The sequence below is a fragment of the Microtus oregoni genome, unplaced genomic scaffold, assembly GCF_018167655.1.
Source record: "Microtus oregoni isolate MIOR12 unplaced genomic scaffold, Mior012 000035F_ref0000213, whole genome shotgun sequence".
Taxonomy (NCBI): Eukaryota; Metazoa; Chordata; class Mammalia; order Rodentia; family Cricetidae; genus Microtus; species Microtus oregoni.
The window spans coordinates 8,760,800-8,786,659 of record NW_024543094.1 but is presented as its reverse complement, the minus strand read 5'-3'; the positions used below and the strand labels follow the sequence as shown (position 1 = coordinate 8,786,659).

Sequence of the window (25,860 nt, the reverse complement as noted above, 5' to 3'; positions counted from 1 at the left end):
CTACCCAATTTGATAATTTGTTCCTATTAGTTCTACATTTCCATATTTTTGATTCTACAAAATATCTATTAAGCAATGCTATTGCAATCTAATACTCCTTCATTTGTGATTTTTGTAGATATAATTTTATGACATTACTAAATAAGTGTGATTTTATTCCATTTGGATTGCACAGCTTCCTATTCTGGTAATTCTCTTGGCAGCCACTCAGACTTTTACCTACTAACCAAATTCCACAACTATAATTTTTTAATAAGAGGATCCTAACTGATAATACTTATATTCTAGTTAACTCTTCTATATTTTGAGTACCGCTAAGAATTGAAAAACAGTAACACAACATCTACATAACTAGGCACAGAGCCAGGCTGTGATCTTGAATTACGTTTCATTCTCTACCAACACAATCCTTCCGAGAGAGCAGCTATCCTAGCCAGGTCACAGACTCTCCCTTCCATCACTAACTCGAACTCATGTCTCTTGTTCAATTCATGCTAATGGCTAGAACTAGCATGCAGATTTTCAAGTTATGTATCTTTTCCTGGTGTCTTAGTTTTCTTCTTTTTATTTAAAAAGGGAAGTGAAGCCGGGCAGTGGTGGCACACGCCTTTAATCTCAGCACTCGGGAGGCAGAGGCAGGTGGATCTCTGTGAGTTCGAGGCCAGCCTGGTTTAGAAAAGCGAGTTCCAGGACAGGAACCAAAAAGCTATGGAGAAACCCTGTCTCGAAAATCAAAAGAAAAAAAAAGGAAGTGAAAAATAATAAACCTTTAAGACATTTGCTAAGTCATGTAGTCTATGGGTCAGGCTGTCCGTGGAACCAGCCCACTTTCCCCACTGACAGCACCCTCAGAGGCTTGTCCCCAAGGACCCTGGCACACCACTTCTAATCTAAACTTCTGGCTCCAAAATCAGTATCTTTCACCTCTGCCACTTTTCTTTGTGGCAGGCCATCATGAAAAAAAAAAAAATTCAGAGCTGAAGAAATGTCTCAGTGTTTTAGAGAACTTGTTTTTGCAGAGGACCCAGGTTTGGTTTTCAGCACTGGCGTGGTGGCTCATAACCATCCATAACTCCAATTCCAGGGGATCTGGCAACCTTTTCTGAAATCCTCAAGCACCAGGCGTGCATGTGGCACACACATACACACAGGCAAAACATTCATATGCATAAAATAAATAAATTTTATTTTTTTTAAGAAACGGCATTCCTATTTTAAAATATGCACAGGAAAGCCTAGTGTGATGGATCATGCCTGCAGCCTCAACAGTTAGGAGGCTGAGGCCAGTGGAGTACTACGAGGTTTGAGGAAATTCTGGACTATATATTAAGTTCTGCACCAGCCAGGACTACAGGTAAAGATCTGTCTCAAGAAAAAAAAAAAGGAGCAAAGAAAAAAAACTTGTGAATAAGGTCTTGAATTGGTTCTCACCCTACCTTAATGGCTATTCTGAGCAAGGTGACTTAAGTCTCAACAGCGTCAGTCAGCCAAACAATTAAGGGCGTGGCTTCATGAAGGAAGTCTAGTATGTCTAGTATTTCCATAATAAATTGTTATTGAAGGAGCAATCAATCATGCCCATTTTAAGTCCTCCCTGAAAAACAGCCAGGCCTGCTTTAGTGTGAAAATATAAAAAAGTCACTTAATTCACCAGTGAAACATTCCTGATTTGTTTCAAGTTCTAAAGTGTAGAGCGTGTTTTGCCTGCTTGCGTTTGCCCTGAACCTAAGCTGGGCATCGGAGGTAGAGCAATCTGCCTGCAGTGTCCCCGGTACAATCACACGATGGTATCCAGCCAGACAAGGCTGCTATTTAAATGCCACGTCCCGTTTCCTCTTGATACATCACGACAGTACAGACACATCTGAAACTTCTATCGCAGAGCATTGGGAAGGCTCACCTTCACGAGTGCCTAGCAGAATCATGGCAAAAGAAGTTTATTCCCCACATACCTCAAAGCCCCTTCCTCTCCATTTTCTCCCAAGGATGACTAGAAATCACTTTGATTTTGAAATTGAGCAGTCTTTTCATATACATTCAGTCAAGCATGAGGGAGATAATCTGAAACAAAGGAACTGGACCCAAAATAATCACACTAGCAGAAGAAGCGTCATACCAGGATGTAAAAGGATAAAGTATCATCTTGATTTCTAGAAATTGATCTTAACTATGACTAAACACATACAACACAACATGGAGCTGCTGCTGGTCTTTGGGATCTGTCCGGGCACATTAAGATTCACAGATGCCGACATCCGAGAACAATAAGGGCTGCTGATGGGCAATTGATTTTTAAATCTTTGGTTGAAACTGTTTAGACTACGAAATGCAGGATGGATTTGACTGCTCCTGTGGCTGACCCTTGTGTAGCTCCAATGCCAACCCATCATACTAATCATCTCTCTCTAAAATAAAACCAGAGGAAAGCAGCCCCTGCCGGGATATTTATCCCAGCCCAGTTCTACTTATGGCTCATTTAGAGATAAATGGTTTAATTTAAAATAATTCACAAGGTGATGATGAAAATTCACAGAGCTGAAGGGGAGAGTCATATGTCTCAACCATGAGCTATATCCTTCTGAAATGCTTGCATTTATTCCTCCTCAGTAAGGAAGGGTTTAGGAGGAAAATGTGGGTTTTGTAAAAAGGAAGAAGAGGTCTGAAGAGATGGCTCATGTGGTAAAGTGCTTGGCAGGTAAGCAGAGGGACTTAAATTCAATCCCCAGAACCCACATTTAAAAAGTTGGCTGCGGTGGGGCATCCCTTGTAATCCAGCACCAGGAAGGCAGAGACAGGGGGACCCCTGGGGCTTGGTGGTCAGTCAGTGAGAAACTTGTCTCCAAACACAAGATGGAGTGGAAAGCACCTAAGAATCTACAGCTGAGGCTGTCCTCTTGTCTACTCATTCACTCGCGTCCACATGTGTGCGCACAAAGAAACACTTCTGCACTCTTGAAATCCGGTCCTTCCATCAAGGCTGTTCAAACATTTCTACGATTTTTCATCATCAGCTCACAACTGAGCATTCAATTTCAGTTCTCCTCAAATGGCCCCAAAAGCTTTCGCTTAGCAAGAAAATCCAACTGTAGCTCAAGACAATAAAATTAGCATCACTAAAACTATGGTCCTGCTTTTGAATGGAAACAACACAATGGTTTGTTAATGAAAGAGAAAGAGGGAGGGGAGCAGAGAAAAATATAGAGCTCAATAAAAATCAATAAAAAAAAAGAAGAAAGAAAAAGAAAAGACACTGACTTGTATTGGTTGCTCAAGTACCAGGCAGAATTTTCAAGTGTTTAAAGTATGTTATTTTAGCCAGTACACTAAAAGTTTAAAAATATTCAGTCATCCTAATTCTCTCTCTTACCCACCCCCCGCCATGTTAGAGCTAAGAAACAGATGTGAAACTGGACAATGCTGCAGCCCTTTGAGCTCAAATGCATGCACTTGATGTCAAAATTCAAACTCCTTTCTTAACTAGTTGACCTTATATTTAAAGTTTTGAGTTTTTCTGTCTACATTAAGTGATATAAAAAAGGGTTGGTATCTTGTAAACACTGAAGAAGGAAGTGGTGACAGTCTAGACACCTCTGCATTGGGGGTGGGGGTTCACATTACAGTGTGCCAAGCAGCCTTGTGTCACGATGGCCAAAACCCAAGATCATCAAATTATAAACAGAAAGGCTGCTCTGGTCTCACAGTTTTGGAGGTTCTCGTCTATAACTACTTGATCCAGGTGCTTTTGAACTGTAACAAGGTCCATCAAATAGCATGTGTTAGAACAAACCCAGAGGACAAAAAGACAGAGGGAGAAAGTGGTCCCCTAATCCCCTTTGAAGACACATTCTCAATGATGTAATCTTTCCCCTATACCCCACTTCTAAACATCTTCACCACCTCCCTGTAGAACCAAGCTATCAACACATGAGTCTTTAGGGATACAGAATATCTAGCCTATAGGAGAACAACACCCTGCGTGTGTCTTGCCCAGTGTCTTTACAATCAAGACTACGACAGCAACTGAGCTTTTGAGTTACCCTGGTGATGGTCAGCTACAGAAGTGAGCCAAGAAGACAGGGTTAGTAGAGAAAGGAAGGAGAAAGTCAAGTCTTGGTAGTGAGCTACCAAAGAGCAAGATGATCTCAGAGCAGTGCACACCTGTATCATTCAGCCAGTAATCACTGAAAGGTGTTTCAGCTGACCAACCAGACTTGAACCAAAAGCAAGTCACATTGCTCTGTCAAGGAAGAATAGATGATATTAGGAAGCTGAGAGAAGGAGCCTAAGTCAGAGAACTGAGAGCCTGCATAAAATTTCCCTTTGAACTGCTTTGAATACAATCCCATATCCATCTTCTGACAGACAGCAAGAATGGAGCACACTTATGCACACATGCACACACACAAATGGAAATATCAAGTGGTTGCTTATGGACACAGAAAGCACCGCCACTTAAACTGTCCCTCCGTGAATTATGCATGAGCTGTGACTTTGTGCTCTCATTATTTCTGGGTTTAGCATCAATGAGGAGACTTTGTCAGTTATCTCCGATGCAGGGAAGAAAAGACTTCTCATCGATCAGACCAGGTGTCGCAAAGCTGCTCCTTTGATACAAAAGGATGAGTTACTAATGGGGCAGAGAGCACACTCAGCCCAATCCAAACAGGGAGATAAATAGATTCTTCAATCTATTAATTGTAAAGAGTTCGTTGTCATTCTACTTCTTTCTTAGAAGTAGGATGAGGGCATTGAATACATTCACTGAAAAAAATTACCATATTTATATCCAGTGAAGCTCTTTATAATGTTGATATTTGGAGATATAACTAATGGCATAATCCTCATAGGCTGCTCTCTCTCTCCTCTTTTCTCTCTCCCCCCCTCCTCTCTCTCTCCTCTCTCTCTCTCCTCTCTCTCTCTCTCCTCTCTCTCTCCTCTCTCTCTCTCTCCTCTCTCTCTCTCTCTCTCTCTCTCTCTCTCTCTCTCTCTCTCTCTCTCTCTCTCTCTCTCTCTCTCTCTCTCTCTCTGTGTGTGTGTGTGTTCCTGTGGATATGTGTGTTGATGTGTTCATGTGGATGTGTTCAAGCATGCATGTGGGAACACATGCACATATATGCCTGTACATGTTTGTCTGGAGGCCAGAGGTTGATGTCAGGTGTCTTCTTCAGGTGTGCTCCACCTTGCGTTTTTAAGACAAGACTGAGCAAGCCTGAACCTGACGTTCACCAAATCACCTAGGCTGGCTATCCAGTGAGCTCCAGGAATTCTCGCCGTTCTATCTTCTCTGTATTGGATTACAGACCCAAGCTACCTTGCTCAGGTTTTTACATGGATTCTGGGGAGTGAATTCTGCTCATCATGCTTGTAGAGCAAGAACTTGACTGATTAAGCCATCGTCCCAGTCCTCACATCAATTTTTTTTTTTTTTTGGCTTTTCGAGACAGGGTTTCCCTGTGGTTTTGGAGCCTGTCCTGGAACTAGCTCTCGTAGACTAGGCTGGTCTCGAACTCACAGAGATCCGCCTGCATCTGCCTCCCGAGTGCTGGGATTAAAGGCGTGTGCTACCACCGCCCAGCCTCACATCAAATTTTTATCATGTGCCATATACTTCTTTGAATGCTATGCACTTTAAAGTTCATGTTTGACTGCAAGAACTGAGATAGCTCATCAGCAATGTCTTGAACGAATTCTTTTTGTTAGTATCATATAACTGACAAACTGAACAGGCTTGATTCAAGCCTTTGATGGTTTCAGGGTCTGCCTAAAGTTCCCTTGGCCTATCTCAAGGCCCTGCCAGGTCAGAGCAGAAAAATGAATACTTCCTGTGTAATCCTGCTGGCTACAAGTTTACCACTGGCAGACGGTGATGGTCTGAAAAAAAAAAATGGCCCCAAAAGGGAGTGGCACAACTAGAAGGTGTGGCTTTATAGGCGTGAGTGTGACTTGGAAGACGTTTACACTGTGAGGGTGGGCCACACCCAGTGTCTCAATTCACTTCCTGTTGCCTGCAAGGTGTAGAACTCTCAGTTCCTTCTCCAGCACCATGTCTGCCTGCACACCACCATCAAGGGCTTGAAATATGCATGGGTGGTGGTTTCCACCATGTCTCACTTAAACTCTCCTGTCTGGCTAGTGCAGAAGACAGAAGTTATTACCAGGGACTGGGGTGTTACTGTGATAGGCCTGACCATGTTTTTGATTGAAATAATATGAACTTTGGGAGTTTGGGTTAGGAAGGCAGTGGACTACTTTAAGACCTGCCTAATGGGCCATAACTAATAGAAGCATGGAAGACAGTGGTGCTAAGAATTGTTTGAACTGTGGGAGCCTGGCTTAAGAAATTTCAGAGGAGAATAATAGTAATATGTGACCTAGAGATCATTCTTGTGATATTTTGGTAAAGAATGTGGCTGCCCTTTTGCCCTTGTCCAAATAGTCTACCTGAGGCTAAAGTGAAGAGTTTTAGATTAATACTTTTGGCAGAGAAAATCTCAAAACAGCCTAGTATAAGACTCTGTCCTGTGATTATTAGTGGTAACTCTAATGAAGATTTATAATGAAAAGGAGCAAGCTGAGAAAGGTAAATTAAAAATGGAGCTAAAATGGAGTTCAAGGAGATAAACAGATTAAAAAATTGGAATAAAAGACATGGTGACCTCGGGACAAGATCCCACCCAACCAAGTTTCCAATTTGTGAAAGGAAACTAAAGAAAAGCTTAGAGCAGAGTGTGTTGGGACACACCTTTAATCCCAGCACTTGGTGGCGCACGCCTTTAATCCCAGCAATCGGGAGGCAGAGGCAGGCGGATCTCTGTGAGTTCGAGACCAGCCTGGTCTACAGAGCTAGTTCCAGGACAGGCTCCAAAGCCACAGAGAAACCCTGTCTCGAAAAACCAAAAAAAAAAAAAAAAAAAAATCCCAGCACTTGGAAGGCAGAGGCCATCAGATCTCTGAGTTTGAGGCCAGCCTGGTCTATAAACCAAATTCTTGACTGATAACTGATACAGGCGCCAACAATCAACTGTGGAGCCTACCATCACCAGGTAGGAGGTCTCAGGCTACATAAGAAAAATAGCTGAGAGTCAGAGAGTAAGCCAGTTGGCAACATTTCTCCACAGTCCTTGCCTCCACTCCTACCTCAAGTTTCTGCCCAAACTCCCTCAATGAGGGATTGTGACCTAGAAGTATAAGCTGAGAAAAACTTTTCTTCCCCAAGCTGTGCTTGGACCGTTTGTTTCATCACAGCAACAGAAAGCAAATTAGACTAGCACGTTTGACTCACTAGAAATCACAGACACGTGCGTAAACCAGTACGTCTCTAACTAGGGCTGTGGTGCTCAGCAAACCATGCAGCCTCCTACTACAAAACACAAAGAAAAGTGGCTAGCTCTGGTGGTGCCCAGGTTCACCTCCAAGCCCACTTCTAGATCATCAAGTTTGAGAGAATTCAGTTTTCTCAAAAGGTAGCAATGCTCACTAGCCGGCTGATATCTTGATCTCACCCCTGGCTTGACTCTTTGAAGTTGTAGTGAGGGTGGCCACAGGGCCTGAGTTGATCCCACATGGTCAATGGGTATAGATAGCCTCAGCCTGTGTCTAGGATCCTCCAGGTACCTTTCTCCAAGCTGAGCTTTTCCTGGAGAGATCAGTGTGTGTGTGATCAGTGTGCAGGCTTAGTCCCCACAATGCTCAATACATACAGCTCAGGGACTGCCATCCACACAGCAGAAAAGAAAAAAAAAAACCTCCCAGCAAAGCACCTGAGACCATCACATTCCTATCAAGAATGAGTGTGAATTTTAAGCCCCAGGCATTTTAGAAGGAAAATGTATGTGTGCGGTTAGACTAGAAAAAGCATTCATTGTTAGCATCCTGAAATCCAAATACTGGTTCAATTTTGGCTCTACTAAGACCTCAGATCAACTGGATCCATCCTCTTTGCTCGCCAGGATTCCTGCCAAGCAAGCTAGTATTCTTCCAATGATAGTCTCACCAATCAAAAGGGAGAGACAGGCATATCCTATAGAAGCATCTTTTCTTTACTTCTATTTTCTTTTATTTTTGAGACAGGATCTTATTTAACCCACCTGGCCTTCAGCTCACTATGTAGGCAAGGATGACCGTAGACGTCTGATACCCCTGCCCCCACCTCTTAAGGGCTAGGATAACAGTTATGGACCACAGTGCCCAGTCTGTGTGGTGCTAGGATTTGAACCAGGCCAGCATTTACCAACTGAGCTTAATCTCCAACCCATATTTTTCTCTCTTTAAAGAATGGTAACGAGTCTGTGATTACAGAATTTTTCTAACAAGTGGCGTGCTAGAGGATGCTATCGGGTATGTAATTACTGCAGTTACTCTAACAAGAGCTGTGCTGACATTCAGAAAGCTGGGCTCTTGTGGCTGAGTCATAAAGTGAGCATCAGCTGTAAGATTCACTGATGAAGCCTTTGAAATGTGAGCAGTGAGGCAGATGATCACCATGGTGTCTGGAGTATCAGCAGAGTCAGTTCTTTGTAGGTACCCCTGAATTCTCTATGTTCCTCATGCTTGCAAATCTCAATGTGAAATAATCTGCTTACCCAATCCAACGAAAAGAGGCTTTTTCTTTTCATTTGTTTCTTTCATGTGGGGTGTGTGTGTGTGTGTGTGTGTGTGTGTGTGTGTGTGTTGTATATTTGTTTGATTTGATTTGTTTTGAGACATGATTTTTTTTAGATAGCTCTGACTGTTCTAGAACTCTCTATATAGTTCATGCTGACCTCAAACTCCAAGAGCTCTGCCTCTGCCTCAGGAGTGCTGGGATTAAAGGTGTGTACCACCACATCAAGCTAAAAAAAAAAAAAAAAGTCTTTTCCAAACTGTGACTTTGGCAACTTATAGCCCATATGAGAGATAAAATCCTGCCTGTGTGCATTTGTGACTCTCGAAGTCACCCACATGCAAGACCCAAAAACATTACCAAAAGATGGACTTCCAGGGACCTGACAGAGGTATGTTCTTTCCACAGTGCAACCTTGTGCCTGGACAGGAAACTCAAAGCTCTTGCCACATGTCGCATTTGTATGTTTAATAGTGAGAGTCCACTGACTAGATCAGTTCAGGGGAGGGGCATTAACCTGACTGATGTGTTTCACAAGAGGACTCTTAGTTCCTTCAGCACTGGTGAAGGCAGCATGACGGCCAGCTGGGGGTCCATTCCCCTCCAGGGAGAGATCCCTGGGAGGAAGGAGGTCATGGTGCTAGAATAGCCACAGGCTGGAGCCCCACTACATCCTTCTCACAGTTCCAAGCTCCATATGACCCAGCTGACCCCTCCAGAGCTAATGGCTTCAGACACTTCTCCTCTGAAACTCTGTTCCCTGATTCACCTGGCAGACAGCCCTCAGCAAAGGCAAAGGTTCCTTGTCTCCCCATCTCTAACATGGACCTGACCCCTTCAGTCACCCCTTCCCACCCTCACAGATGTCTACAGGTCTGTTATGTCCATAATCATAATTCTTTCTCTTCTACCATGCCAGCCTCTTTCCCCAATCTGTGTGTGTGCTGGTGACACAGGTTTCGGAACCTGAAGACAAGGGACAAGTTGCCTATCCTCACTTTCAGGAGAAATCAATACTCATCATGGGAATAGATGAATGAAAAAAAGATTAAAATGTGCCCTTCATACTATCAATACTTTTTCCTGAATTTTCACTTAACCTATACACCAGTGCCAACTCATACTTACCTTTAAGATTCTCTTGAATTGCCTGCCTTACAGCTGCTCCAAACACTCTTGCTCCTGTATGAAGAACACACAGTTTGTTGTGAACATAAGCAACAACAGAACATATGATTTTTAGTGTTGTTCTAACTATGGAAGTCAGAGAAAAAGATAGGCGGACAAATATAATCATATGTGTAATGGTAAAATAAAAATGCTGTGGATCCCCAAGTGGCTGCAGCGGCAGAAACACTGCAGGTCTCCAAAAGTAGCTGGTCCCAGAGACAAGGACATGGATAGGCACACCATGCAGAGGGAGGTTGGATATTTATTTAGTAGGTTACGGAAGGGAAGGGGAGAAGAGAGAAGAGCAGATAGAGGGGCAGAGAGGGAGAGAGAGAGGAGAGAAAAGGAAGAGACAGAAGCTGCCACTTCAAGAGGGAGACAGAAAAGGAAAGAGAGTCAGGAGCAAGCAGGAAGTAAGATCTGCCTGCCTCAGCAGATGGGGGAGGGAGTGGGCAGAGCTTGTCTCTTAAAGGGACAGGACACTATGGAGATAGATAAATATAATTATATAAGAATTGAAATATATCACAATAGCTAAAAATTAGTGTTCAAATTTTAAACTTTGCATGATTTTCTTTAAATTCATTTTTTCCCCACAAGGCAATGGAGTTAATTGAATTTAATGTAGTTAAATTTGCTTGTCCCGTATTTCAAGTAAGTAAGAAATGCAGTTATCTATGTTCTGAGCCTCATGGATGCCTCCTCCAGTCTGGTGGCCATTTCAGGTGTGTTGTCTGAAATTCACAAGACACTGACACCTAACTTACTGGACCAGAAGCAATATAATAAGAGCGTAGCAGACACTGACCTCTTCCAGTTCCTAGAGATGACTTTCAGTTAACACGCTGAGGAAAGAAAAATCTCCCCGCTAGAAACCGAACATTTCCCAGTTCTAGCCCAGTTACGCCTCTGGATCAGAAATGCCCACCAAGTGCATCTTTGATTCCGCCTGATTTTGAACTAACTAGATAAAAATTTAGTATGGAAACTGAAACTTAAGAAGAGATAAGAGTTTATTGAAGAAAAAACTTGGACATAAAACATGTCAATCTAATAATGACCAGAAGCAGGATCATAGGCAGACTGATATTCTCTGCAAACACTCAGAATACAAAGCACAAAGAGGCAGGAGCACTGGCACATGAAACACGAGCAATAAACTGGAATTATGCTCATGATCACTGGGGTTGATCACTGGTGAAGCTTACCCAATGCCAGGAGCCAGTCCACTGAGAAGAAGCCTTTCTCAGGGGACATGTGTAAACCTTCTTATGGAGTCATTAAACTCCATGCCATGAAACTAGAAAACTGAATCAGAATAGATTGTGTACCAAACCTTTAGGCAGTCTATGTATATAATAAAAATCTTTTCTTTCTGTCTCGAATTTCTATAGAAATGTATTGTTTATTAGAGATTTATTTCTTTAACATATATTGATATTATTTTACTCTTAGTTTGATACTTTAGAAAGTTGGTAGTGTTTTCTTCCAGAATCAAATATGCTGTTATGAAACTTGTATTTAAAAAGTGAAATAAGAATTATTTAGCTCAAGTTAAATGAATTAAAAGCAGTGCCAGAAAGTTCCTAGAGCTGGGTAGATAAAAGTGTGCTAAAGAAAGGCCCCTTTGTGCTACTGTAACAAGGTAAGCCTTTCTGGGGAGTCTATAAGCAACAGAAGGTTTGGGGAATACTAGAGGCCAGGAAGTTCAAGAACAAGGGCATTGTGGTTGCTTACAAGTTTTATAAACTGTAAATAGAGCAACTGTAAGGATTCAGGTGCAGTTATTTGGTGTTTCACATCCAGATCTTAATCCATTTGGCTCCTGCCCTGGTGCGTGATGGAAGATGAAGATGCAATTAAATTTTCAAATGAGTCTTCAGTCACGAGATGCCGTTGACTAGGTGCTCTCTACCTCGTGGACTCAAGGGTTGGCTTTAGTTCTCTTATGTATTCAGACTGAGTTCTGCACTTTTTCCTTGTTCCATCGGCTCACAGAAGGCATTCACTCCACTGTCATCTGTAACAAGCTTTTGCCACCAGCATGCTACCGGCTAAGTTAGGGTTTGTCTCCTAGCATCAGTGCTTTGCTCCAGTACTCTCTGGGTTTTCCTGGAGAATCCGTTTTTCTGGCTTAAATAAAGAATAACTAAACTACACTTTAGCTAGGTGTTGTTTAAAATAAAGCACTCTTGCTGTTTCTGTTAGTATCCTAACCTTATAATCAACTGGGAGAAAAATTCATGGGGCTAATCTTCCTCCTCTAAGATGGCAGGGTATCTTCCTGTGTGTTCTAATATTGCCAGTGCCCTTAAGTAGAGGGGTTTCATTTTTACAGTTCTAGGGAGTGCACACCTGTAGAGCTCAGAGGACAGCTTATAGGAGTCAGTTCTCTCTTTCCATCATGTGGGTTCAGACGACCAAACTCAGGTGGTCATGCTTGGGTGGCAAACACCCTTACCTTCTTGGTCCGTGTCTCCAGCCCCGTTAGTGAGTTATAAAGCATTAGTCTTCACAGCCCATCCTCCTTTCCCTAGCACCTTGTTTGTGGCTATTATAAACAGGGTTCTTTCCACTTTATTTGTTTCTCTCTATGTGTATATATGAAAACTATTGATTTGGGTGTGTGAGCTCTGCTCTCTCTCTCGTTCTATTGAACTCTCTTCCTGCTTCCAGTAGCATTTCAGCTGGCCTGTCTTGGGGGTGCCACGTATGCAGTCTGGTCAGACGGCTCTTGTATCACCTGCTCCTTTCAATTATTGCACTTCTAATTATTTCGCTTGTGCTGAGTGGTAGTTTCAACAGATACCAAATAATGGAACTACACTGTGCATTCTTCTAACGGCAGCAGAAATGCCTCCAGGTTGCCCCATTAAGCTGTGTGTTTTGTCGGACACTGGCTCCGTTTCTGTGACCATGATCATCTTTCTCTATTGTATTCTAAATACAATCTATTTTCGTATTTTATCTAAAGTCATGATTTTTTTTTCAGATGCTGGCTCTATGTCCATGTTCATAGTTATCTTTTTGTATTGTAGTTTTATATACAACCTATTTTTACATTCTGGAAGAAATGAGCTATTCTGTTTAGTAAATTGTAGTTTATTTAGAAATTATAAAAATCTATGATTTTATTTCTTGTGTAGTCTCAATCAAGTGTGTATTTTCAACATGGGTCATTTCTAAAACAATTTGAGGCTTTTCTTAGTTTCATAACATTATATATCACCTTAAAGTCATCTGTCTGATATTTTAAAAGTCAGTGGGTTCAACAAACCTTAGATGGGTGGTTGAGGAATGGGATCTTTGATAATTTTGCTGTTTACTTTATAGAAATCTGAGTTTTTCTGTTTTCGATAGTTCTTCCTCATGATATTCTATAGGGTACTACTTTTACTCCAACCTAGATTTGTGCCCTTTTTCTGATTTCTCTAGGTAGGGTTTCTCTGGTAGCTCTAGCTATCTAGCTATCCTGGAACTCACTCTGTAGAGTAGCCTGACCTAGCACTCACAGAGATCTGTCCGCCTCTGCCTCTGAGTGCTGGGATTAAAGGCATGCACCACCACCATCCAAATTGATTATGCCATTTTTTAGATTAATTTATTTTGTTTTATGTATAAGAATGCTTTCTGTTGTATGTATGTCTCTGTACTTCATAAGTGCCTGATGCCCACAGAGGTCAAAAGAGGGTATCAGATTCCCTGGAATTAGAATTATAGAAAAGCTGCCATGTGGGTATTAAACCCAGGTCTTCTGGAACAGCAACAAGTGCTCTTTACAACTGAGCCATCTCTCCAGTCCAAATTGAGGTCATTTTAAGAGAAAATAGGTTGAACAAATATCAGTGATGGTTCCAAACAACTTTTCATTTTATAAACTATCACAGCATTGTTTGATGGAGTAGATGTTGCTGGTACCACACCCAAGGTCCTCCAGGGTTCTCTTGCATTACTGCTCTATGCACTGGCTGGGAACCACTCATAGCTATGTCTTCTCCTGACAAATGCCTTGGCTAGAGGAAGCCAGTGCTCTTGGAATACCTATAGCTGACATCTCACAGAGTACTGAACTCACAACCTCACCTCGAGGCATGATAACCTTATCCTAGTCTTCATATTACAGAATTTATGCAATGTCAACCTCAGACTCCAGCAAAATCTCTTCTTCGCCCAGCTTCTGCCCTGTCTTGATTGACTATAAATTATCTCCTGGAATCTCCAACTCAGCCTCTGATTTTGGGTGTCCTGACCTAAGTCACATTGTTTATACAAAGTATCATTTATGGGCCATTCACTGCACATCCCAGGTATCAAGGATTTACAAACTGCAACAAGCCAGATGGTGGTGACATGAGCCTTTAATCCCAGCACTCAGGAGGCAGAGGCAGGAGGATCTCTGAATCTGAGGCCAGCCTGGTCTACAAAGATAGTTTCAGGGCAGCGAAGGCTACACAAAGAAACCCTGCCTTGAAGGAAAAAAATGGAACCAAAGTATCACAAAGAGAGTGCAACTCATTTCCAGGCAACAATGGGGAGCTTCTGACCACTAATGTCACATCATACACCTTTGACTCCTCCATGGGAAACAAAATTCACAAGATTTGAGATTATTTTTTTTTTCTCAGAACAGGCAGGATCTTCATCTGGAAGAGTGGGGAGTACAGCATCTTACAGAACTGAAGACCCCTCTGGGCTTATTCTATACCTCTATACTAGAAATGTAGGGTGAACGACTTAAGAAAAACTTGTCTTCCTAGAGCGTACAATATAGCTTGTGTTTCTAGTAATTTCTGCTTGTATTTTTGATATTGAGCTCTATTTTCTAACTCATAAAAGACTAATGTCATCAAGTCACCCTCTGTGGCATTTGGAGGGAGAAATAAGGACAAGACCTCTATCTTCTGTTCTCCCCAAACTCAGACTGTCAACCTTGAACTTAGCTGAACCTCATAAGAATTTTTATACTTTTCATTTTTACTATGTAATTCTCAAGCATTTAATTTTCACCTCTTCCTGTTTTAATTTTCCAGTCCTCTTGTTTCACGTCTGTTATCTTCTCCCCAAGTTCTCCTATCTACTCCTTTCTCCGGTTCACCATTCCCCAAATCATAATGTCTGGACTCTATACTGCTGCAGCAGCCCCCAAACTCTCCTTTCTATGCCTTTCTCTGGTTTACCACTCCCCGAATCACGATGTCTGGACTCCACACTGCTAAAACAGCCTCCTGCCTATTACCTCATCCCTCTTAGGACGTTGCACTGAACCCACGCAGGGACAACAATGTCACTGTCCCGATCAAAAAGTTCATAACAGTCTCACGGTCTAGTGTGTAAAATCTAGTATCTATCTTAAGGGTGACATTCAAAATTTTGTCATCAATTTCCACTTGCCTTTTAAGCCTAAGAACTCCCACTTTTGTATGCAAATCTCCCACTAGTACCAAAATGAACTTTTCATTGCTGTATGCACACACACATACACACACACACACACACACACACACACACACACACACACGCACGCACAAATTAGGCATGTTCTCTATCCTGTCTATGCCTTGGGCCACTGTCTTTGTTCTGCCGAAGAAACACCATTTCTCAGGATCTGCTCAAACACTAAAGTTCTACTGTAAGCTTCCTAAATATGATTCTGTGTGTATGTGAGACAGTGAGAGAGAGAGAGAGAGAGAGAGAGAGAGAGAGCGAATATCTTATTTTATAGATCTTCTGTTTCTATACTGTCTCCCTAAATACATGCTAAAGGGTAGGGCCATGTTTTAAGTGTCTTGTCTCCAGCGTTCCTTAACTTGGTGCTGGCACATTATAGGTGAGATTAATGAAAAGTGAATCAGCAAATAATGCATTTCTTGAGCCGCATAATTGTACTAAATATGGCAGAGCCTGGAGTCCAGCAGTGTTGAGAATTAATGAGGGGCGAAGGGAAAGCAGTTTCTTTTTTTCTACGGCTCTAATTTCCATGGAATCAAAAGAAGCCAGGGCCTCGGGAGTCACAGTGCCTACTCTCAAAGAGCCGTCTGAATTATAGTCCATGTACGCCAGCCGTCTACATGCTGAAACACTCTTAGCAAGAGTTAGCAATGCTGGTTTGCATCACCTGCTTTAATGTAGCTAGAACATGGAAATGCTTTCTCCATCAAGAGAGTATCCTCATTACGTGTTCCCCAACAGTCCACGGATCCTGTTAACTCTTTCAATTAGGAAAAGGCTCCTAGGCATCCTGGGAGAGGTGACTAGCTGGCTCCTGCGGCTCCCTGTAGCTTTAGCTCCAGCTGACAAATGACTGTCAGTTCCACCCACAAGACTCCCAGTCAGGAGGCGGTCCGCCTGGGGAACAACTAAGCGAGAGGATTCCTGGACCCGAGGAAAGAAAGCCAGGCATCGAGAGGATTCCTGGACCCGAGGAAAGAAAGCCAGGCATCGTGTGTAGCTGTTTTCAGCTTTCCTGCGGGAAGAAAGCATTAGGACTTTGCTTGTAACCTCTTTTTGCTTTTCTCAAAGCAGGTTAGCTGCCAGCTTGAGAATATTCTCAAAAGATTATCAAGAAACTAAATCCCACCATGAAACTAAATCCCACCACAGGGAAGGAGACAGTAGAAAGGCAGCATGTCGTGGACACCTGAGTCCTTCTAAGAAATGGAAGTCACCAGAGCCAGAAGAGCAATGAGAATGGGTAGGAGGTAGTGTGTGTGTGTGTGTGTGTGTGTGTGTGTTTGTGCGTGTGTGTGTATGAGTGTGTGTGTTTGTGCGTGTGTGTATGTGTGTGTGCGTGTGTGTGTGTGCGTGTGTGTGTATGAGTATGTGTGTTTGTGCATGTGTGTATGTGTGTGTTTGTGCGTGTGTGTGCGTGTGTGTGTATGAGTGTGTGTTTCTGCGTGCATGCGTGTGTGTATGTGTGTGTGTGCGTGTGTGTGCATGGAGGGGTTTGTGCTTAGGAGAAAAGGGACAGACCCAGCTGGGGAGTGTTGTTTCAAACCTGGGACAAATGGCTAACATATCAAAGTGGACTCTAGCCGCCAGATTCTCCCTGCAGCCCTCAGTCCCTATCTGTTACAGGGCCCTCCTGGCTCCCTACCTGAATTCTCCAGCTCATAAGGCTGGGCTATTCTTCCCTATATTATTTGATTATTTTGATTACCCCGTCTCTGTACCTTTGGGCCTCCTGACTGCTGCACCTAGTAGCCCGCCTCACACACACACACACACACATACACACACACACACACGCACACACACATGCACACACACACGCACACACATGCACACACACGCACACACACGCACGCACACACGCACACACACGCACACACACACACTCGCGCACACACGCGCACACACACACGCACACACCTCTCTCTTCAGCCCTAGCTTCCCCTCCCCGCCTCCTCACATGGCTCAGTCTGGTCATGTTCACTCTGGACTCTTCCCTTCCTCTGGTTACACTCCCCCACGTCTACAATAAAACTTCTCCTCCACCATGCCTAGGAGCAGTCATGTTCCCTTCATCTCTAGTTCTTTTTTTCCGTTCAGCACAGTTGGCTGCCATGGAGGTTGTAGCATGGATAGTGGATTAACCTCTGCTAACCGCAGACAACGCAAGCATGCGTTTGCCCTCCTTTCCCCTTACCCCATCTGATCCCCTTGGCAAAGTATTCTCCATTTCCTCCCTGCCTCGTCCCTATTCTGTCCCACAAAGGAAGATCCACGCAGGGGGTGGGAGTAGAGAAGGAGGTCAGCCAGGCTTCAGGATTTAGCTCTCAATGGAGCAATTCTCTACTTAGAACGAGTCTGTATCGAGTACTTTACAAGGCTGTCAGCACTGTTTGCGCTCGGAAAAGTAAATCTTATTAAAAATGGAAGGTCTGCTCCACTGGGGGGCCCAATTTGCATATCGTCTCTTTAAAGAAACGGTTCATACATAAATTTATCAAAGGATTTAACAGAGTCCAGGAAAATCTGAGGCTAAGCCAGCGCTCTGCATCTACCGCGCCACACAGAATCCGAACCTCAGCAAACAGCAGCGTGCACTCTCATAGAGCAGAGCCGGTGGGCATCCCAACCCACGCTCTGACGGGACCTTGAGAGTTGGATTTGTATGGGATCCTCCAACAATGACTGATGCCATCTCTCTAATCACACAGACTCCCGGGGAGCCCCTTCTTAGAGGATTTCATGGAGATTCTGCTTTCTGTTCTCCAGGAATTCACCATTAAAGCGAGGAGAATATGTGTGCTCACACTTGCATCCATGAGGGCAGGAGAAAGAATCACCTTTGACCTTCTTCGTAGTCTTCTGAAACAGCGGCGGCCATGACATATTTTAAAGACCTTAAATTTAGAATGTGCTTTCAAGGTTTCCAGAGAGCCAGTTTTGGTGACCAAGTTCCTTTGGCTCTGAGTAGATGGGCAATGTCTTGTGAAAAATAAGTCATGAAATGTCTAGTGTTGTTTATTTTATGTAGTATGAACTATTTGTCATCTCATAACAGTTGATCAAATTGGGGAAAAAGGTAAAAATTTGGAGATGGCAAAGTGGTGTAAGGAAGGGAGTAGCCCCCATTTTATAGGTCGGAAACTGGTTATTCAGGGAGCTCTGTGTGTGTGTGTGTGTGTGTGTGTGTGTGTGTGTGTGTGTGTGTGTACTGATGCCATGGTAGACTTGTGGAGGTCAGAGTTCAACATCAGGTGTCAGTCCTAACCTTCCCTCTTGTTGGAAACAGGGTCTCTTGTGTTTGTCACTGCTAGCTAGCTGTCCCCCAAGCTCCCAGGGCCTCTCTGGTCCTGTTTCACTGTAGGAGTGCTGGGATTACCGACACAGGCGACAACACCTAACTTTACATCAGTTCTGGGGATTCTAACTCAGGTCCTCAAGCAGTTTACCCACTGAGCCAGCCCCCTGACACCTCGAAGAGAGCGTTTGCGAGTGGCCATTCTGTCAGTGTGGCCTCCAAACTCTCTGCTCTTGCTCTTGCCCTGCAGTGAGAGTCTTTAGAGGACGTGATGATAACCGAAGGTGTTTCACAAAATGCCTCTGGCGATCTTGATGGAGCTGTTAGAATTCCTTCTGTTGGTCACTAGCAGAAGCTCACTTCCACAGTCCTATAAATCACTCCGTAAAAGTTATTTACTTCTCAGGTTTTATAGCCCCAAAGACCAGCAGTTGTGTGTCCCGTAAATAGACCAGAAAAAGAGAGAAATAATTTGGGGCTACTCCTTTGGTTCCTCTATGAAACCTTAGAGTTGGGAGATTTGCCTCTGAGCCAGGGAAAGTGCTGAATGGGAGCAGAAGTTCTGCTGCCTGCTTCCTCCCATCTATCCTGCAGCTCCCGGGAGAGGGGGGAAGCTTTACAATTTCCAGTATGACTCCCCCCTCCCTTCCTTTGCTTTTATGGATTTGTGACATTATTCTTAGATATAAGAGTCAGGAAGTATAGATTTTATATAGATATCTAAAATCATATATATATATAAATATATTATATATAATAAAATAGAAGCAGAAGTGTCTAGGGAGATGAAGGGCACTAATGGGAGAGAGAGAGTGATGAGAACAGAGAGGTAGAGGATGAAGTGAAAATATTTCAAATATACAATATATGCTTATATTAAAACGTTCTTTGTATGAGCTGGCCGATAAAGAGCAGAGCCATAAAATGCTGTCTCCTGGGCCAGCCTTGGCCACTGTACTCATGAACTCATAGCAGTTTCAGTGGCCTGCACAGGGCCTACAAGAATGGGCCCATCAATAGTCCATCAAAGATGTGGGAGGGACTTAAGTGGGCTGGGCCCTCCCTGGGAAATAATGGCAATATGTGGCTACTTGGGGCTGGGAAGCCATTGTTTTCAGTGGTACCCACTGGTGAGTGTACATGCTCCAGTGGCTACCCATCTGGCCCTGATTACATTCAGTGGGTCACAAAAAAGCCAAAAACAAAACAAAAGGACATAAAAGTGGGACAATGAAACCTTGTCAGAAAAAGTGAGGTTGGTGGGGTCAAATGGGGATAAGAAAGGGTAGAGAAATTAATGCGATTGCAATGTATTTTATATATATACATATATATGTATGTATGTATATGAAACTGTCAAAGGAACATTTTTAAATTTCCTTGTGTAATACAATACCATGTAGGATGAACATATACAAAGGTTTTAAGATTTAGAGATTCAGGACATGCCTATAAACATGTGCCCCTAAATCGGAGTCCCTGGAATGAGATCAGAGACAAACCAGATCCCAAGCAATGGTCATGGACACAGCTCAGAGCTCCTTCTCAAGGCTGCAGTCAATGTAGTAGACTCAGAGTGGATGGTCATTCTGTCTGCCCTGAGCACCCACTTCTGATAAGGTGTCCAACCTTAAACAGGGTAACCTAGAAAAGAGACACTCCCCCTCAGACACCACTTCATCAGCCTCTGAAATGTGATCATGGAGGGGACGTGTTCTGAACCTGACCCTGTGCCATGTCACCAGCCTTCACACGTCTGTGCCCTGAGAGGCCTAAACATCAGCCCTGTAGCTACATTCTGCTTTCTGCCTTGTTCCTGAGGCACGAGTTGTACAGAAACCACACGCTCTTGAGTGTTCCAAACTACTGGACCTTGTCCAGCTACAGGGTTGACCTCCACTGAGGAATGAGACTTCGAAAGGCAAGTGTCCCCACTATGCTCAGCCGTGTGCTAAGTAAAACAAAGGGCAGAATGCAGCAGGACTTAGAGAGAGAGACGTACATTTGGGGTAGGAAGTGAAGGAATGACGTCATCTGAATTCCACAACTCACACGGATCCTGAAAGCTGAAGGAAAGAAAAAGCCAATGTTTGTAGCCCTTGCATATGCCCAGGTGTCTCCACAACACCCTGTATACCAGCAACTTTTTCATTGCTGCAGCAAAAGAGCTGACAGGAGGCAATACAAGAAAGGGAGGGTCTGCTGTGGCTTATAGTTCCAGAGCCTATAACATACAGTGCACCATGGCAGGAACGCATAGTGACTGATGATGGCTGGTCATGTGTCCATGATCAGGAAGCAGAGAGTGAACAGGAGATGGGGCCAGCTGTGAATTCTCAATGCCTGTCCCTGTCCCTAGAGACCCACTTCCTCCAGGGAGGCTCCACCTCCTAAATGCTCCACAACTTCCCCACCCAGCACTCCCTAGGGAGTGAGCTTACAAACACAAGAGCCTATGAGGGCCATATATTCATGCTACACTTGGGGCCACCTCTCCCCCTGAAAATACAGATGTTTCTGCAAGACAGAGCCCAAGCTAGGGGTTCTTCCTGGGCCCTCCGGGCCTTCTGTGCACCTCCTCTCTGACACTTCCATCTCAGTGAAGATACAGCTGTCATTCCGGAGGGGAAGGACCTGTGGCAGAATCTCCGGGGTTAGAATTTGGATTGTTATTGCACACGGGACTAAGAGCCCAACCTCTGTCCGTTTAAAGCCCCTGAGGTGGCCCAGCTTCTCTTCCAGAGACAAGTTTGATTATGACTGTCTCTCTTTTATCTCTAGTATCAATATTTCCACAAACTTCTACTACAAAAGAAAAAAAAATCTTTACTTCTCATCAGGTCAACAGTCATTGGGGCAGAACACAAGAGTGACCATGTTGCTCCCAGTCTCAAGATCTCAGAATGACGTCTGTCAGTCTGAGACCTGACCTTTGCGTGACTGTGGTGATATAGACTGAGACCAATGTAAAGGGAGGGTCTATCTATTTTGTGTATGGTTTCAGAGATTTCAGTCCCTTGTGCCCAGGGTGGCATAATAGGATAGAGAAACTTTCGCCCTAGTGGGCTGGGAAGCAGAGAAAAGGAAACTATCCACACTCCACTTTCTTTCTTTGTCGGTGCCTTCTGTTCCGTGGAGGTTCCCAGCCCAAGGGATGGTGCTGTCACATCCAGAATGAAAGTTCCCCAACAGTTGGTCCTCTCTGGAAACAGATTTATAAATATACCTGGAAGCACATCTCACAAATCTCCTTAGGTGATTTTAAATATAGTCAGGCTGACAATAAAGACTCGTCGCCACCCTGCCATAAGCACCAAGGCTGGTGGCTCCAGGAAGGTTGATACGCTCCCTGCAGTGGCGCCCTTGAAGCCTAAGCTGTTCTGACCACCCTCTGTGTCCCCTAGGCTTGGACACCAAACAGGCGCAGGTCATCGTCCTGTCCTCTGGGACCAAGTGCATCAGCGGTGAGCACATCAGTGACCAGGGGCTCGTTGTCAACGACTGCCACGCTGAAATTGTGGCCAGGCGGGCATTTCTTCACTTCCTCTACACTCAGCTGGAGCTGCACTTGAGGTAAAGGGGCCCCTGGCATGGGCAGGACTGACACACCTTAGCTAGTGAGGAGGCAGGCGACGAGGCAGTTCAAAATGTGCCATGCACTTGGCGGATGCCAGACATAGTAAGTGACAAGGCACCATATAGCATCTGTGTTTATTCAGACTTGGAGAGCCCTTTGGATACTGCACAGACACGGAAGTGTTCAGTTGCCTGATTTGGCATTACACCCAACATCTCACTCCAGGAAGCATGCTGCTTGCCTCCAGGTTACACACACAAGTTACCGCACAGGTGCCCACAGGCATGGCACACAGGAAGACATCTTGCCATGGCTCATTCCACTTGATGATTTTTTTTTTCAACTAAAACACTCAGGCAGCCACAATAACATCCCTCAAAAAAGCAATTTTCTTTATGAAACTCAGATATCCACAGTCATCCTTGGATCTTACATATCTTCAGTAAGCTATTTATCCAACCCGCTCCTCAAATTACAAATGTCAATGGGACAAGACAGCAATACAGTTCTAGGAGACACCTGCGGATCGCAGGGAATTTCTTGAAAAAAAAAAAATGCAACCACCAAAAAGGAGAGGACAAAACAGGGAAAGACAGAGAAAAGAAGGTGAAGGACAGAGAAAGGGAGGAAAGAAGAGAGAGGGAGGGGAGGGAAAGAGGAAGAAAAGGAGGAAACTGACTTGGCTGTCTCTCAGGAAATAGAAGTCATTGCTCTCTGAAACCGCAGTTCCGTCAATTGAGTCGAAAGATTGTTTGGTATAATGTGAGATAACTTGAATCGATTAGCTTGCTCCCTGGGAAGAACTTTCATTTCGGCCATGGAAAGGTGCCAGGTTGACACTGACACTTCTGCTCCATTCTGACAAAATTGTGTCCACTTCAAGAAGGGCTCACAGGTCAGCAATTTCTACAAAGGGAAGAGGGTCCCCTCTGCAGCCTGGTCAGTTTGGGTTTGAGAATTTCTCAACCAGCGTAGTTTCCTAGACAGTTCGGAATTATTCATGTCTAGCTAGGGCCATCTCTCACGGGCCAGGCTCATAAATGGGCCGTCATTTTATTTCCTGTCCCAAGTCCTAATCTCAGGGTCAGGCTGTTTTCATTGTGTGAACCAAAGGTAAATGACTCTTACAAAATACATGATAGCCATCTTGATAGAGGTATTCAACACTTGGTAGTTCTTGTCCTAAGAAGTCAAGTCACCCTGTCCTGGTGGCCTCAGATCCCCACAACCCCACGTTACCAAATATGTGGGGATTATTATCCATTCCCTAGACTTTTAGATTTCAAGTCAGGAGATGTGAGTAAAGTCGTGTACCCTTGTGTGTGCATGGGTGTGCATGGGTGTGCAGATGGAGATCAGAGACAATCCTCAGGTGTCATTTCTCAGAAGCCATCTACCTTGTTTGTTCCGAGACAGGACATCTCACTGACCTGAAACTCCCAAAACAGGGTAATCTGATTGGCCACTAAGGGATGAGAATCAGCTCTGTCTCCACCTCCCTGGCAGTGGGATCAAAAGAGCATGCCAGCAAGCCCGTATGTTTTTAAACATAGGTTCTAGGAAATAAACTTGCATCTTCATGCCTGCCAACCAAGCCATCTCCTAAGCCTGCCATATACGTTTTAACAATGATTTTCTGGAATGAACCGGTGCTAAGAAATGTGGTCAATTTTTTTTTTTTTTGATTTTTCGAGACAGGGTTTCTCTTGTGGTTTTGGAGCCTGTCCTGGAACTCCCTTTGTAGACCAGGCTGGCCTCGAACTCACAGAGATCCGCCTGCCTCTGCCTCCCGAGTGCTGGGATTAAAGGCGTGCGCCACCACTGCCCGGCTGAAATGTGGTCAATTTGATGGAACTTCTGATGTCCCCATGGCAGCCATCAGGAAATAGCAGGCTGTCATATGAGCTGGAATCTCTCTGGAAGACACAATAAACCCCAGCAGAAGCACAGGTAGATTTGCTCATGTGACACTCCATACACATTCCTGAAGCAAGCCAGTCACAGTGGTTTAATTGCCATGGGTCTCCTCGACAGAATGTTCTTTCTTTGCATCTTCCGGCTGCCCTTTCTTATCGTTTGAAACAGGGTTTCTTGAATTCACCAATAATGGCCTCTCAGAGCGGCTTTAGTGAGTGGCTCATTCACATGAACCTGTTAGCAAGTGCCGAAGTCACACAAAGGGAAAAAGGGCCCAATAGATGCCAAGCAGACAGGAATAAAGGCAATACCTTAATACACTCAATTAATTTTTATCTGAGCCTCTGAGCAGTGCATAGCAGCATGATATATTGCCACATCAGTTCCAGGAGGCCTGGTGAGGGGTCAACTGGGATAGACAAGAGCTGGAAATCTCTCAATATGTGAGGAAGGATTTCTACTGAAAACCCAACAACTCAGTTGGAAACGTTCTCCAGTCCCCCCCACCTCGGGTATGTGTTGCAGAAGACAATCCAGTCAACTTTGCCCAGGTTTGGATGCATTTTAGGCACCTCACAGTTACCTGGAAAAGTCTAAGATGGTCACACCCATCCCTGTCTGCAGGAGGGTACCAAAAATGGCTGCCAAGGGCCTCAAGAACAAGTGAGCTTTCCCTCCATGGGTCTGGCTTTGCACTGGGGAACCAAGACTGGATGCAGTTGCTCACAGGACTGCAGGAGAAGAGCCACACATGATGGGGGAGTCTGTTTGGGCACAAGAAAGGAGGCAGTAACACCTAAGCTTGGAGGAGTCTCGAGGATTTCTGGGGACACAGTGTCCATTCTGCTGCCTAGGAGATCTCAAGGCCCTGCGATGCAAAATCATCACCAACGAGGCAGAACTTGTACAAACAGCAAGAATGGCAGAAAGCAGACTGCAGGGGCTTGCAGAAGGGTCTGGAAGAAAAAACACAGCTCAGTTTTTCAGTGCCCAATGTGGTATTGTTCCTCCTTGGGGAGGCAGGGCTGCTCAAAATGTGGGGTTAAAGGCTGTGAAGGTTTTCGTGAAGCAAGAAGATATAAAGCTCCAAGATTAGGAGGCATGGGTTTGTTCTAGATCTACCCAGAATGATTTTTAAAAAGCCAATTCTGCACTGTTTGCTGTTTCCACCTAGTTTGTTGGCACTCAAGCTCAGACACTGCTTAAAATCCCTTTTCCCTTCATTGCACACCCTAGCGCCCACTTAGGCTATGTTAGTCAGTAGTGTCTCAGGACACCTCGTGAATAGTGACTTGCAGACACAGAGGACTGTGGTTTTGTAATGGCAGATACTGGCTTGTAGAAGATAGATCTCAAATGGTTGGAGAGATAGTTCAGTTTGTAAAGTGATTCTCACACAGAATGAAGACCAAAGTATGACACTAAGAATTCATGCCTAAAAAGAAGAGGGAAAAAAGCCGGGCACAGTGGCACGTGCTTATAATCCCAGAGTTGAGAAGGTGGAGACAGGCAGCCCCTGAGGCTCACTAGCCAACCTAGCCTACATGGTGAGTTCCAAACCAATACTCAATGTCAAAAAAAAAAAAATTGGTGGATGATACCTGAGGACCTGAGGAATAACACCTGAAGCTGTTTTCTGACCTACATGCACACACACACACACACGAGAAAGAGAGAGAGAGAGAGAGAGAGAGAGAGAGAGAGAGAGAGAGAGAGGAGTGCTAAAGTGACTGCTCAGGGAGGATGGAGAGGGAAACATTACTGCTGGCTGTGTCTGTTCCCAGGTAGTTTCACTGAGGCTTGTTCCAAAGTGTTCATGCAAGGGGCAAACAACATATGAGCGTAGAG

At 44.2% G+C, this 25,860-nt stretch overlaps 1 protein-coding gene across 1 annotated transcript in view; it reads left to right on the top strand.

Moving 5' to 3' along the window:
- Adarb2 (adenosine deaminase RNA specific B2 (inactive)) overlaps positions 1–25,860 on the top strand; it is a 568,842-nt gene that overhangs the window by 485,891 nt on the left and 57,091 nt on the right. The window contains exon 5 of the mRNA XM_041630701.1: positions 21,923–22,091. Coding sequence (XP_041486635.1) covers positions 21,923–22,091 — 169 coding nt within the window. The remainder of the gene's footprint in view (positions 1–21,922; positions 22,092–25,860) is intronic.